We start from the raw sequence: 16,135 nt of genomic DNA on the forward strand, positions 1-16,135 counted from the left end.
AGCTGATTGGTGTATTAGCATTTTATCAGTTCAATCTGTTAACATGTGGCCTCATTTCTTCTCCCACTTAAAAATAGCTAAAGATTGGCACCATGGAGTAAAATCGTCATAGCTCATACAGGATCGAGTGTTTCCCTTCTGTGGCTTGTGTTAAACATGACATTTTGGCTTTGGCTCCGACCAGGTGCTGAGATCTCTGTTTACCCCAAACACGTTTCCTCTCTTCCAAAATATCACATGGTTGAGATTTACGAGTGCCATTCCTCTTCCTTTTCATGTCTCAAAGCCACTGTTTGCAATCTGGTCGCTTTATCTTTACTTTAGGTGCTTTTTTCAAGTGAGCTGCTTTTTTTTTGCTGCTCGCTTTCCTGCTGTTAAAAAGATGCTACTGTGTGTGTGTATGTTGCGACAGGCTTCGCAGAGATCGGTTAAGAGATAGCGGTCTGACCCGTGCGGCAAGAGTGTGGAAGTGTTAAAGAGAGAAACTGCACTTGTTTGGCTGTGTGTAGGCTATTGATTTGACTGTCGCACAATAGGACTTGTCACTGTAAAGGCATTGTGAAAGGCAGAGAGTCATGACAGAGATTTTAGCGTGTTAGCTGTCATGCTAGCGTATTTCTTTATAATCCTTTTGGTCTCTGTGAATTGTCTTGTGGCTGCTCCACTAGGGTGCTGGCATTATTAGATCAAAGCCCATTGTTTAAAAGTTTGATCCTCTTGTTGGAATGTATCTCTTGAGTCCGGTGTACGTGCTACAAAAGGAGGCAAGACTAACTCAAAGGCTAGAGCGCTGGCATTACGGGTACTGGAATGTCTTTCTGAATTTGGACCCACTGCTTATAGTTTTGCTTCCAGTCTCCCAAGGGTTTTCAGATCACTGGGGAATTTGCCAAGCTTTACTTGCCAATGCCTCTGCCATGTCTGCAGACCGGGCCATGCCAAAAGGAAGCAGCTCCAAACCCGGCAGGACTCAAACGCTCGCTGTTGGAGCAAGGGACCTTGGGAAAATGTAAATAGGGGACAGATAAGGCTTATTGTTTTCATTCCAATGTCACCCAGACTGAATCGTTTCCCCCCTTTGAGCCACACCACACTTTATCTTCAAAACGGAGGGAGGACACAGGGGCCCTAAATGGGAAACTACAATAAACTCGATGATTTTTCCTTATTTATCCACTTACTGCAGTAGTTTTCCTTCTTGAAATGTCAGCCTACACATATATTGCTTCCTGTTTTGGAAGGGGAGATGCGAACATGTTATGGAAATGTCGCACATTAAGCGAGCTGTGCTGAATTTATTATTAGCTCACGCTAGGTGTTGAGAGACGAACGGCTACGGTTAAGGCACTGTTTGGTTTTCCGAAATAAATGGTCTACTTTTGTTGCTTTACATCCCTAATATGTTAATATGACAAAGTTTTGCCTAGACATGATGCAGTGTTTCTTCTGGCTCAGGAGAAGATGGACTGTGGCTGGATAAGTCGAACACCGAAATATTTCATTGCTCACTCTTCAAAAGGGTGTTTGAAACAGTCCAGATGAATAACTTTGTAACCTCTTAGGGCGTATTTTTTACTACATGGACACAACCCTATTCACACCCTCATTCCCCCAACCCGAAAAAAATGAAAAAAGACTGGAACAATCTCACACATAAATGTAATAATAAAAAAATTTAATGAATACATAAATAAATAATTAATTAATATTAATTATTAATAATAAAAAAAAAATATATATATATATATATATATAAATAAATAAAACAAACAAACAAACAAACAAACAAAAAAAACAAATAAAATAGCTAAAACATCTGGACACTTTTTTATTTATTTATTTATTTTTAAACCTGACAGGAACTGTGATATATTTTACAGTGTTGGACACACCTGTGGGAGCTGTAACTTTTAAGGCGTATTTTCTACTGCATGGACACAAGGCTGGAATCTCATACAGAAATATAAGAATAATAAAAAATAAAAATAAAAACAAATATATAATAAAGAAACAATTAATCCATATTAATTATTAATTAATATAATAAAAATATCAATATAAACAATTAAACAAATAAAAAAAATAAAACAATCAAATAAATTAATAAATAAAAAATAGCTAAAACATCTGGACACTTTTTTATTTCTTTTCTGTTTTTTTTTTAAACCTGACAGGAACTGTGATATATTTAACAGTGTTGGACACACCTGTGGAAGCTGTAACTCTTAGAGCGGATTTTCTACTGCATGGACACAACCCTATTCAAAAAAGAAAAAGGCTGGAACAACCTCATACAGAAATGTAATAATAAAAAATGAAGTAAATACATAAATTAATAAATACATAATTAAATAATTAATTCATATTAATTAATAATTAATAAAATAAAAACAACAATATAAATAATTATACAAACAATAAATAAAAAATAGCTAAAAGTAGTAATAGTTTTTTTTTTAAACCTGACAGGTACTGTGATATATTTAACAGTGTTGGACACACCTGTGGAAGCTGTAACTCATTTTCTACTGCATGGACACAACCCTATCCACACCCCAACCCCCCCTCCCCACCTCCTCCCAAAAAAAAAAAAAAAGACTGGAACAACCTCACACAGAAATATAATAATAATAAAATTAAATAAACACATACATTAATAAATAATAAATAATTAGTTAATTAATTAATATTTATTATTAATACAGTACAAATATCAATAATTAAACAAATAAATACAAACAAATAAATAAAAATAAATAAATAAGCTAAAAAAACCTGCACCGTTTTTGAACCTAAACCCTAAGCCAAGCTAACACAGACTATTAAAGAACTGACTAACTGACTAACACAAAACATGAACAAGACTAACTAGACTTCTAAGCATGACTGTGAGCAAACACAGTCAAAAGCCTGACAAAACCAAAATAGTCTCCAACCAATGATCCCCAAGCTGCCTTCTTAAATGCCTTCAGCTTATCACCTCAGACAAGGTGCAGCTGTGGCTAATTAGCAGGTGACCAATCACAAAAAAGGGGCACTGGCTCAAGACTTGTGACATTTGCTTAGAATTTTTAAATGATATTCTGCACTACCCACGATTTCACAGTGGAAACCCAGTGCTTACTTATGCCTCCATATTCATGTGAATGCTAAACTATGACTTCACATACATACATATTTAATCTAGCAAACAATACATTTAATTAAATTATTAATTATTAATTAAAAATACACAAAAGTGCAACTTTAACAAGTTACAGTAATCACAACAATAGTAGCACAACCGTTTTAATGACTTTATCTGTAGTGCATTTTTATTTATTTAATTTTTTTATCTTTCTACTTAATTAGCAATAAAAACCAGGCCACAATGTTTTGGAAGCAGCTTGGCAGCTCTTTATTTAAGGAATTTTAAAAATATTTATGATTTAAGATTAAGAATGGTATTCCTGAAATTAAAGCCAATAAAAAGTGGACAATCAGATAAAGTTGTGATACTGATTTCAGCTAATTTGAATCAACATTGTTTCTCTGAGCATGATTAAAATAAGCAGTGGTAGCTCAGTGGTTAAGGTACCCAACTAGCAATCAGAACGTTGCCCCACCACCACCAAGGTCACTGTTGGGCCCATGAACAAGACCCTTAACCCTCAATTGCTTAAAATGTATTCAATTATAATAGCAAGTTGCTTTGGATAAAAATGCCGTAAATGTAAACACTACATGATGAGCGATCTGTGAGATCCCATATTTCCGGGACTAGGTGCGGTAAAGGGACCTCTACATTTCCCACCCATATAAACAAATCAGTTACTTTTTGTTGCATGCATATACACATACTCTCCCAGGTAAAACCGAGCAGAGGGCAAGTCTGGTACATTCCAGATGTGCTGTGTGTTTGCATGTGTGCGTACGATTGTGTGTGATTGTGCATATGTGTGGAGGAGTGCAGGGAGCAATCACTCTCGAGGGAGGCAGAGTGGAGCAGAATGGAAGCTGGCACCGCATTATCTCCAACAGTTGGTGCATTGCTTAATGATCAAGAGCTGGGCCAGCATCTGTGCTGTTTGTCTACATGGGTGTGTGTGTGTGTTCAATACCCCTCTTAAGAAAGTTCCACCACATCACTGTGGGGTGAAAGAAAGTCTCTTTTTTGGCCGTGTTTTATCTCAGAGGAAGGAATGTGTGTTTTGCTGTTTGTTTTGTGTGTTTTTGAATGTAAGGGGAGTGTAAGGGGAGTGTGAGGGGAGTGTGCTGAAGGGGTCGCATCTGACAGAGGAAGTACTTTTGCTCAGGGCCGAGACCCTTCTGGAAGAGAAGCAGAGTCACAGAGCCCTGAGCCGTCTGATCTTTTTGCCAGGACACACACAACAGCTTCAAATCAGATTAGTGAGTTTTTTTGTTAATGAAAATGAAGTCCAAAACTCAAGTTTTTGTGTCCTCATGGGTTGCTTATACTTGCTTTGTTTCAAATATTTTCTCCCAATTAAAAAAATAAGTAAATAAAATAAATAAATTAATTAATCAATTATAATAATAATAATAATAATAATAATAGTAATAGTAATATCAGTAATAATAATAATAATAATAATAATAATAATAATAGCAATAATAATAATAATAATAGCAATAATAATAATATTAATAGTAACAGCAATAATAATAATAATCATAATAATAATCATAATAATAGTAATAGCAATATTAATAATAATAATAATACTAATAATAATAGCAACAATAATAATATTAATAGTAATAGCAATAATAATAATAATTATAATAATTATAATAATTATAATAATTATAATAGTAATAAGACTAATAATAATAATAATAATAATAATAATAATACATTATAAGGACTACTTAAATGCCCTGTGCATTCTCCCAACAAGAGGTACCTGTGGATCATTAACAGGGACCCAATCACAAACATGATCGGAGAGGTGGGTGTGGCAGGTGTGCATTCATGACACTTAGTGTTACACTGGGGCGGCACAGTGGCTAAGTGTGTAGCGCTGTCGCCTCAAGTTCCTGGGTTCGATCCCCAGGTGAGCCGGTCTGGGTCCTTTCTGTGTAGAGTTTGTATGTTCTTCCCGTGTCCGTGTGGGTTTCCTTCCACAGTCCAAAGACATGCAAGTGATGTGGATTGGAGACACTAAATTGTCCAAGACTGTTCGATATGACCTTGTGTATTGAGTAATTACCGTTCCTGTCATGAATGTAACCAAAGAGTGTAAAACATGACATTAAAATCCCAATAACCAAACAAACAAACAAACCGTGTCACACTGCCTTTTCTATTTATTACACTTTTTAATTGTTTGGGAATTGAGGTCACTAAATGTGTTTTAAAGCTTTGTTCCATTTTTGTTTGTGGTGAAATTCCCAAAATTAGGCTTCAGAGTAAAAACCAGACCTTATCACACACAGTTTTGTCATTTAATTTACTTTTAAAACCTTCATGTTATAAAGACAGGGTCTAAATTGCATTTCATTGCTGAATATGGCTATACGTCTTTACTTTACGTGCTATTACGCAGAAACATTTTTAAAATGCTATCTGTGCTATTTTGGCCTTAGTGCTGACATTTCTTGAAACATTCTTGGATGATTTTCCTTCTCATAGATTGCAGACTTGAACAGAATTGATATAAGGCAAGACAAATAAAACCCATTGTTCAGAGACTGCAGAAATTAAATGCAAAAACTGGCTGAATGATGTGGCATCTCTTCAATTTCTTAGTCCTTCCTTGTCCTCGAGACACGCATGTCTCAAATGTCTGAAGTCATAAGAAATCACAGAGTCATTTAATGACTTTTTGTTCCTGTTTAATCGAAGACGTTGCATTAAAAGGCACTGGAAGACGAAGTGTAAACAACTCTTTAAAGAGACATTTTTTACGTAATTGTAGTATGAGTGTGACAATTTATTTAGGCTGGAATGTCCTCTGGCCTGGAGAACCTTGCCATGAAAACAATGCCACTACAATACCCGGAATTACAAAGAGTCAAAAAAGCCATCTATGCAACTTTTGTGTTCATAAATTGGGTACATTTGTTGGGTACAAATGGGGCATTGTGAGCTGTTTTATTGCTCTTGCTCTCTGTCCCCTTTTGCTTTCAACAAACACTGTTCTTCCGGGCTAACATAATGCCCCAGATGATCGTTGCTTGTTGATCATGTGGGCAAAATAGATTTTTTTTTTTTACTGGGTTAACGCTGAGCGTTTGGGTTGTACCTTGGGGTTGTTTCTCAGCCTGAGAACTTGAGATCTTATATGTGCTGCAGTAAGTAATATATGTACAAAATCTGGTATTTGAGAATTGTGTGTGCTCTGAAGTGTGTGTGTGCTTGCATTTGTGTGTGTGATGGGAACGGCCTGACCCAGGGTAAGAGGCTCTGGCTGGCGAGCGGCATGTTCTTTATCAGCATCCCCGGACTGCGGCTCTGTGGGATTCCAGCCATTCCTTCCCCTGATTCATTGTCTGCCGGACAAATGTTAATTGTTTTCATCATTGCTGTCTTGCCCTGTCCGTGCCCCCTTCCTTTCTTCTTTAATGTCTCTTTGGAGTGCCTGTGCGTGATCGGCCTTATCGCCAGCCTGGGGTAAAATCCAGAGATCCAGCGGCTACATCCATCATTAAACCCTGCCAATAACTCCATTCTGAGTGGATGAGTGTGATTGTAATGTATAAGTCGATGCATGGGGGCTTGATTCTGTATCCGAATAAGCTGGCATGTTTTTATACGAGATCATACCGAGCGACAGTGATAATAAACAGCTTTGGTACCAATCTCCAAATACTCAATCTATTTATTAAAATTGGGTGGTATGTTTAAGCATTTTACCCAAAGTTTAAATATATAATCAATGAGCTGGAGGAACTACATTGGAGGAACTTCATTTAAAGCCAACTTAAGGGTGTCTCCATACGTTCTTATTGCTTCATGTGGATAGCCATAATATTAATTTACATTTTCAGCATTTAGCAGTCTAAGCAATTGAGGGTTGAGGGCCTTGCTCAATGTCCCAACAGTGGCAACCTGGCAGTAGTGGGGTTTGAACCAGCAACCTTCTGCTTACTAGTCCAGTACCTTAAACGCTAGGCTACAACTGCCCCATTAATAATTCATGTTTACTTGTTTATATACTGTGTAACCGACATGACAGAGTCAAATAGTCTTAGCTTGACTGATCCATAGGCCTCCTTAAATGCATTGAGCATTATCCCTAAACAAGAGGCACCTGTGGATCATTAACAGGGACCCAATCACAAACATGATCATAAACAAACGTGTTGTTTTCCAATCAAATGTATATTAGCCTTCTTGCTCATGGGACACTCTATAAATCCATAATGATGGTAAATATATCTTGGCGTTGTCTGATTTTGGTTGATATAGTAGGTTTACCTCTGGTGAACTGGTGGTGGGAGCTTTCTCACCTGGGTCTTCTTCAGCGAGATCTGAATCATTCATAGTGCCCGTCTGTTGACCTTTGCACATTCTAGGTTGACAAATCAAATATTTGTCCATTATTGAAGACCCTACATAGGCTATAGGTAGTTTAAAATACATGTATTATGACATTATGACAAGAGAGCTCCTGTATACAGAGAGCCTATTTATTTTCTCTCTACCTCAATAAAATGCAGTGGGACCTCCTCTGGGCTCACTGAGGCTCTTGTGGGGTGTTCCTGGTCTGCAGTGGTCAGTATTTATCAAAAGTGGTCCAAAGAAAGAACAGTGGTAAACCAGCGACAGGGTCATGGACGGCGAAGGCTGGCTCATGTGGCCCGATCCAACAGACGAGCTACTGTAGCTCAAATTGCTGAAGATGTTAATGCTGGTTCTGATATTATAGCTGACTTTCTGTATTATATGGTTCTCTATATGTTCTCTGTCTTCCTCTTGTTTTATTAAGTACGTTTATTCATCTATTATTAGGCCACCACTGCCCTAAATAGGTTCCCCTACTTTTATTCTTATAAGCAAACGCATGGCGGCACGCATGGTTGGCTCAGTGGGTAGCACTTTCGCCTCACAGCAAGAAGGTCCTGGGTTTAGTCCCCAGGTGGGGCGGTCCGGGTCCTTTCTGCGTGGGTTTCCTTCGGGAGCCCCGGGTTTCCTCCCACAGTTCAAAGACATGCAGTCAGGTTAACTGGAGATACTAAATTGTCCATGACTGTGTTTGACATTAAACATGTTTATTAAGTAACTACCGTTTCTGTCATGAATGTAAGTGTAAAACATGACGTTAAAATCCTAATAAATAAATAAATATAAACAAACTCAATTTATTGTGTCAGTTTTCAGTTGAGGCTGTGGATTTACACGCAACCTGTTATTGATAGCACCTTAGTGGTCGAATGTTTCCCTGTAAAATGATACATTAGACCGGAGAAACGTACATCTGGAACACTGATTATAAATGGTTTTTGTTATTATTATTTTTAAATCATGTCAGTCATGATTTAAGTTAGTTTAGCACAGACATTCTCCAAAAAAATACAAATCAGAACGTTTATACATTGAGTAACAGCTTTATAGTTGTATTTCATCCTTTGTTGTCCTACCAGCTGTGGATATTATAATTAATATATATTTTTTCATGCCTCCATTTCAGAATCGTCCTGCATGGAAAAACTGCTTTCAAAAGACTGGAAAGAGAAGATGGAGAGACTGAACACAAGTGAACTTCTGGGAGAAATAAAAGGTTAGATTTGTGTGTGTGTGTGATAAATATGCTCTCATCAACACAGTCTCCAGTTTTATCAGAAATGATTAGAAAAGCAGCTAAAACATTACAAATAGCAGAAATGTTTCTGCATGTTTCCTCCTTCTGTCTGCTTACACTGATCAGCCATAACATTACACTACACTCACTGTTCATTTTATCAGCTTCACTTACCATATAGAAGCACTTTGAAGTTCTACAATTACTGACTGTAGTCCATCTGTTTATCTACTTATCTTTTTAACCTGCTTTCACTCTGTTCTTTAATGATTGGGACCACCACAGAGTAGGTATTATTTGGGTGGTGGATGATTCTCAGCACTGCAGTGACACTGACATGATGGTGGTGTGTTAGTGTGTTGTGCTGGTATGAGTGGATGAGACACAGTTGGAGTTTTTAAACACACTCACTGTCCACTCTATTAGACACTTTTACCAAGTTGGTCCACCTTGTAGATGTAAAGTCAGAGACGATCGCTCATCTATTGCTGCTTTTTGAGTTGGTCATCTTCTAGACCTTCATCAGTGGTCACAGGACGCTGTTTGCTGGATATTTTTGGTTGGTGGACTATTCTCAGTCCAGCAGTGACAGTGAGGTGTTTAAAAACTTCAGCAGCGCTGCTGTGTCTTATCCACTCATACCAGCACAACACACACTAACACACCACCACCATGTCAGTGTCACTGCAGTGCTGAGAATGATCCACCACCCAAATAATACCTGCTCTGTGGTGGTCCTGTGGGGGTCCTGACCATTAAAGAACAGCATGAAAGGGGGCTAACAAAGCATGCAGAGAAACAGATGGACTACAGACAGTAATTGTAGAACTACAAAGTGCTTCTATGTGGTAAGTGGAGCTGATAAAATGGACAATGTGTGTAGAATCAAATGTTATGGGTGATCAGTGTATTTTTCGGATTGTTCTTTAGTCGTGTTGAGTGTAAATGCAGTGCATATCAATCTTTGTATTGGAGGGATGAAACGGGTTTCACTAGTGGACAAAAATCAAGTGACACAAGCCTTAAATAACACATGGACGGCTTAAAGGTAGAGAACTCCTGCTTTAAAGTAAAGTGTGCTTAACAGGGTGAGGAAGACACATAACACATTCCTAGTACTGCGTGGTATGGGCTTGTGAATTCTTAGGAACAGGTTATGCCCTTTATCACCACTTATTCCTGTCGGAATCGGGCTTCTGTTCTGTTTTTCTGTTTTTCCTCTCATCCCTTTGGTTTTTTTTCCCCGGGCGCAGGTCTTAGCACAGGCTGTTACAGGCGTGTGTTTACGTAGCAGCGGCGGGCGCAGTACCAGCCCTCCGATAGCGCCGCGGCTTTCGGTTCCTCTGGCTCCCGATTGCTTTCCACCCTCCCTAATCGCTATCTCTTACTCTCTCACACTCCGACACTTTATTTCCAGCAACACCCTTTTCCCTCCGCACGCCCCTAGGCGGGAATTAGATTCATCTGGCGGGCTTATTTCGCTATATCTATGATTCTTGCACATTTCAATAACCTTTGGTAAAATGTGCGTTTTCTCTACGGCTCGGCTTGACAGAGGTGCTGGTGTCAATGAGAAGCACTTGGAGTATCAGCTATCAGCTGAAGAAAAGCGTAACTTGAATTTTAATCAAGTATCCGGAGTCTGATGGCTAAACCAATAACAGTTCAGGAAGGTAGCCATTGTTTTTCCGTTCCCAAGCTTAATGGTTCCCCTGTACCTCATGTTCTGTTCAGAATGATGAATAACATTTGTCCTTGGTTTTAATTATCAGATTAGATTTACTCCCTGGACTAAAAGCAAAGGTGGAAAGAAAAAATAAATAAATAAAGTAACACATTCTAATAAGTATATTCATCTGCAATAACCTTAATGAACCTCCACATGTAAATCATGTCCCGGAAGATTCATTGTACCTACCCTGTTTCTGCACCACAGTAGATCAAAGTGCAGCAATGAAAATAGTGTGTGGGGGGGATGATTTAGCTTTTTGAAAGCAGATATTTTTAAATTACAGGGCATTTTTATGTTTGATAAATGGTAGTGGTGGTGGTGGTGGTGGTGGTGGTGGTGGGGGGGGGGGTTCACACTTCGAAGAGAGAAGCAGGTAGAAGGCGTAGAGAATCCTCGGTAGCCTCGACTCAGTTGACTCGATCTGACACGTAGGAATAACAGACAGAGCTACTTTTTTATATCACACCGGCAGCCCGAGGTTTCTAATTAGCGTGCCATTTTCATACGACTGTAGACATTTCAAAGGTCTGCTTTGTGTCCCCCCCCTTTACAAAATGTCTCTCCGGTACGTTTGAAGTCGACCCGATGTAAGTGCGGGCAATTAAAAAGGAAGCTCAGGGTTGGGAGACACACAAGGTCTGCTTAATTAAAACACAAACAAAGGCAACAAGCTGGGAAAAAGAGGGGGAAAAATATACAGTCACACTGGCGGACATGGATGTGCACACACACACACACACCGTTTGATTAAGATCTAAAGTGCGGTGATAAATCAGAAACCACGTTAATTGTCGGGTGAAAAATCAATACGGAGGCCACGCGTGCCTGTAAGTTCACATGAATGGGGACGAGGGCCAGATAAAGGATGACATGACGATGAAAAGGTATGGCTGCCTGCCTGGCCTTGCTATTTCTCCTCCGGACTATACGGCATTCAGTCCTTAGCCAATGGAACCACACATTCTCCTTATTGTTTGTCCCTATTGTCAAAGCATTGCTAAAATAACAGCAGAGCCGCTTTTGATAAATGTGTGATGTGTACATTTCTTAACTGAACTGAATAAAAAAAACTATAGTTATTCCACCTTTTTTAGAAAGCAGAAAGCACATTTAGTGTAGGATGTTAACACTTACATTCACATGGTTTGGGCTCATACTTAAAGCAGACTCATTCTTGTCCTCTCTACAGGGTAAAACAAGTAAACAAAATTTTGACACCTGTTCAAACAGACATGTTTTCCTTAAGTTCTGTCGAATCACACAGTAGTTCATGTTAAGAACTAATTACACATGAACCCTGACTTCAGTCATTTATTTATTTATTTTCATTTAGTAACCGCACGATCAGGGTCTGGCACCTCCCGGGATCACAGAACAATCACATTAAACTGTAGACTTGTGTAAAGGCAGACCGTACAGTAACCAGTGTACCTTCTGAATGTTTTTGTTGATGGAAGAAAACCGAGGTAGACATGGAGGGATTACAAGTAGTTCATGTTTTTTGTGCTGTTTAATTCATTAAAGCTTTAGAATATACATGTTGGAGGTTTAGGAATCTACAGTATAGACATTTCTGGTTTAAATATGCTACTGCAAGGAATTTGCAAAACATGAAACAAATGGTAATCTGGGTTTGTTTCACATCGCCTCATAAGACAAAGTAAGGGTTGGGAATGTGAAGTTAATATACATTAAAGCAGTATTTAAAAAAAATAAAATAATAATAAACAAATAAATTAACACAAACAAATAAGTGCCAAAATAAAATAATAATAATTTAATAATAGTAATAAAATTATTAATAATAATAATAATAAGAGAAAGCAGTGTTTTCCAATAAAAAAATAATAATAAACAAAAAATAAACACAAACAAGTGCCAAAAATATAATAATAATAATTTAATAATTATAATAATAAGAAAGCAGTATTTTCTAACAATAATAATAATAATAAACAAAAAATAAACAGATATATAAATAAACACATAAACAAATAAGTGCCAAAAATAAAATAATAATTTATTAATAATAATAATAAAATTAATAATAATAATAATATAATTATTACTATTAATTATTATTATTATTATTTATTAATAATCGAATTTGTTATTAGTAAGATTAAATAATAATACTAATAATAATTATTATTAATATTATATAAAATGATTTTCAGCTGAGACAGAAAACAATCAAAGCAACTGTAGGATCAGGACTTGGATTAAGAGCCCAACAGTGGCAGCATAGCTGTGGGGTTTGACTTGATCTTAACCACTTTTAAGCTGTAAATGTCAGTTTAAAACAGATGTTTTCTCCAAAATCACTGATATCATATCATCAAGATATGTCTTCAAATTTTGAAGCTCTTCAGCCACTTATGTTGCTTCCAAGCCTTTTAACAGTACAACAGAGCTGGAGCAAAGGGCGAGTCAGGCGCGTGAAGCGATCAAGGATCACTTTTCCTTGGGCGATGTGTTTGTTTTGATCCTTAGCTTAGCTGTCAGTCAGGAGAAACGTTGAGGTGAGGAGCTGAGATCTGTTGAACAAACCACAGTGCAGGAGTGGCAGGCTGCCTGGAGCGAGGCCAAGCCACAGCGCAGCCCAGCACGCTCACAAAGAAAAGACATGCAGGAGATCAGAAGCTATCGGTACATAGTACTGGCCTTTTACTGTAGTACTGTGTGAGAATTGTTTGTACATGAGAACTTAATAATCAGTTTTTGATTATTTACAAATATTAATATGTAATATGTGGGCAAAAGTATGTGAACACTTTTATTAATTATTGAGTTTAGTTGCTAACAGGTGTAAAAAAGCTATTGTTTATGGAAAGCCCTATTTGGTTCCAGCATTATAGTAACTCTGTGCAAAGAGCAAGGTCCTGTCCCAAATAATTGTGGAGTTGGCATGGATGAACTCCACTAGGCCTGCACAGAGTCCTGATTTCAACCCTAATAATCATATTTGGGTTTAAATAAAAGATATACTTTATTTGTCATATATACATATACAGGTGTACAGTACAATGAAATTCTTTCTTCGCATATCCCAGCTTGTTTGGAAGCTGGGGTCAGAGCGCAGGGTCAGCCATCGTACGGCGCCCCTGGAACAGGGCCTTGCTCAAGGACCCAACAGTGGCTGCATAGCAGAGCCTGGATTTGAACCGCCAATCTTCCGGTTGATAGCCCAAAGCTCTACCCACTAGGCTACCACTGTCCCAATGGAATGTGAATTGTGAGCCAGCCCTTCCAACATCAGAGCCTGACCTGGCGGACTAAGAAAGGAGGGGGGTGGGGGGTGGGGGGGGGTCGTGTTAACATCAAATTATTACATTTTGTTTTGGAATGGAATGTCCAGCAAGTTCATGGGCAGGTGCCCACATAATTGGGGCATAATGTATTTCTATCCTATGTCCAGTGTTTCACTCACTTAAACATATAGGTATAGATCTAAAGTGCACAATGAATACTGTCAGAGCGCAAGGGTTTATATTCCGTCTGTAATATACTGGCGTTTTTGGAACGACTAGATGAAAAATCATTCTTGGCTAAATCATTAGTTACTCACAGGCATTGTTCCTGAATGAGAGAGTGAGGGAGAGAAAACAGCCTCCACCCATCATCCCGTCTGAAATATTTCTCCATTCCCCCAATTCAGAAGTGCCACGCTTTGCATTTTTCTTCCCCCGGTACCTCAATAGGCAAACTGTTTGCCCTTATGTACCCAAGTGAAATATGAGCTACAGTAAATTATTATTCTTCGGGCCACATTTGCGAGATGAATGCCGGGCGAGCCGTGCTCCGTTGCTCTCCTAATGAATTGAGGGATTTAGCTGGTGGTGTTGGGGTGGCGAATAGGCACACCTTGTTTTCTTCTGCTCTGCTCCCCTCAATGAAAGCCCTCACAAACAGGAGCGTGGTGAGAGGGAAGAAACACATACGGACCACTGTGGAAGGAGGAAAATCACCCCCCCGCGGACACTGGACTTCGGGACACATGCCCAGGCGATCTTGCTAGGCAAATATTTTCATTTATAAAGTACCTTCCAGAAAGCCATGCAGGGTGTCTGCCTGGTCTCTGAAGCAGTGAGACTCCATAACTCGCCCATCGCACAAATGGGACAAACACTTGCTTTTAACCTGGTGGGTTACAGTGCTTTAAGATGGGATGTTAGTCAGAGGTGTTAATGTACCCCTTCTGAGTACTTGCTGCCAGTTGGATCCAGGTGCATTAGGACCCTGCGAAATCTCCTGCTTAAACACCAAGGTCACTAACTCTAAGTCCCACATTGGTTTCAAACCCACACCCAACTCAAGTATTTGGTGGTTAAAGTAAAGAATCATCACAGCATTTACATGGTCATATCAGTCACATGACTCAGTCTTCCAGTTATTATCATTTTGCAAGGCCAGTTTTGAATAGGTGCCAGTTTTGGTCAGTTTACTTTAACCAGGGCCTCTCAGGAGCTCTCTGATAAAAGCAGGAAAGGGTCAAGGTACTCCTGTAATAGAGGAATTAGCAGCATTTTTTTAAAAGTGGCCCATATGCTCCTCTCAAGGTCTTTCTTTCTGGCCACCGAATTGTAACATTGACAGAAATGGGTTTATCTCATCTGAATCATTGTGGAGCAAGTAAAGCTTGGAAAGTTCTTAATTTATTTCATTTCAACTGCTTTATCCTGGTCAAGGTTGAGGTGGGTTCATCACAAGAACAAATATCTAAACATTTTTGTTTTTTCATTGCATTTTCATGTTTTGCCACTTCTTTATCCTGGTCATGGTTGTGGCGTCTGGATTTCTCTAGGCAAGATGCAATAATGCCAATCCATCTCGGGGTCATGGCCACCCTCTCTCACACATAGCCAATTATGTCTGTACATAGACACCCGAATGGCCGATAGAACCATTGTAAACATCTAAAGCTACACAAAATCAGGCATAACATTATGACCACATTTCTAATATTGTGTTGATCCCCCTTTTGCTGCCAAAACAGCCCTGACCCATCAAGGCATGGAGTGTAACACCTTTCTATCAAAACCAGCATTAACTTCTTCAGCAGTCTAAGCTACAGTAGCTCGTCTGTTGGATCGGACCACACGGGCCAGCCTTCGCTCCCCATGTGCATCAATGAGATACTGACCACTATAGATTGGGAACACCTCACAAGAGCTGCAGTTTTGGAGATGCTCTGACCCAGTTGTCTAGCCATCACAATTTGGCCCTTGTGAAACTCACTCAAATCCTTATGCTTGCCTATTTTTCCTGCTTCTAACACATCAACTTTGAGGATAAAATGTTTACTTGCTGCCTAATATATCCCACCCACTAACAGGTGTCATGATGATAGATCATCAGTGTTATTCACTTCACCTGTCAGTGGTCATAATGATATGCTTAGTCGGTGTGTATGCAATAGTAATTAATCTTTAGTCTTTAATTAAAATATTTACTGAATTTTTATACAGTGTTTCTACATCAATGTGTAACATCGTCATGGCTAGTCGTTTAGTGTGTTTGCCTCTAGTTGTTTCTCACACCTTTATCTTTATGTCCAAGAGGCCAGGCACTAAGCTGCCAGGCATGCCAACTATGTGCAGTGTGCGTTCGGACTCGGCCCCTGGACAATCACCACTTTTTACAGGCCTTCTAATTT

The 16,135-nt window shown here is 38.7% G+C and overlaps 1 protein-coding gene across 2 annotated transcripts in view; it reads left to right on the top strand.

Annotated features, from left to right (window-relative positions):
• The window catches only part of sox6 (SRY-box transcription factor 6), a 214,312-nt gene that overhangs the window by 102,800 nt on the left and 95,377 nt on the right, over nt 1–16,135 (top strand). For both annotated transcript variants that reach the window (XM_063013527.1, XM_063013528.1), the window contains exon 6: nt 8,637–8,726. In XM_063013527.1, the coding sequence (XP_062869597.1) occupies nt 8,637–8,726 (90 nt within the window). The remainder of the gene's footprint in view (nt 1–8,636; nt 8,727–16,135) is intronic.

This window comes from Trichomycterus rosablanca, chromosome 17 (genome assembly GCF_030014385.1).
Source record: "Trichomycterus rosablanca isolate fTriRos1 chromosome 17, fTriRos1.hap1, whole genome shotgun sequence".
Classification (NCBI taxonomy): Eukaryota; Metazoa; Chordata; class Actinopteri; order Siluriformes; family Trichomycteridae; genus Trichomycterus; species Trichomycterus rosablanca.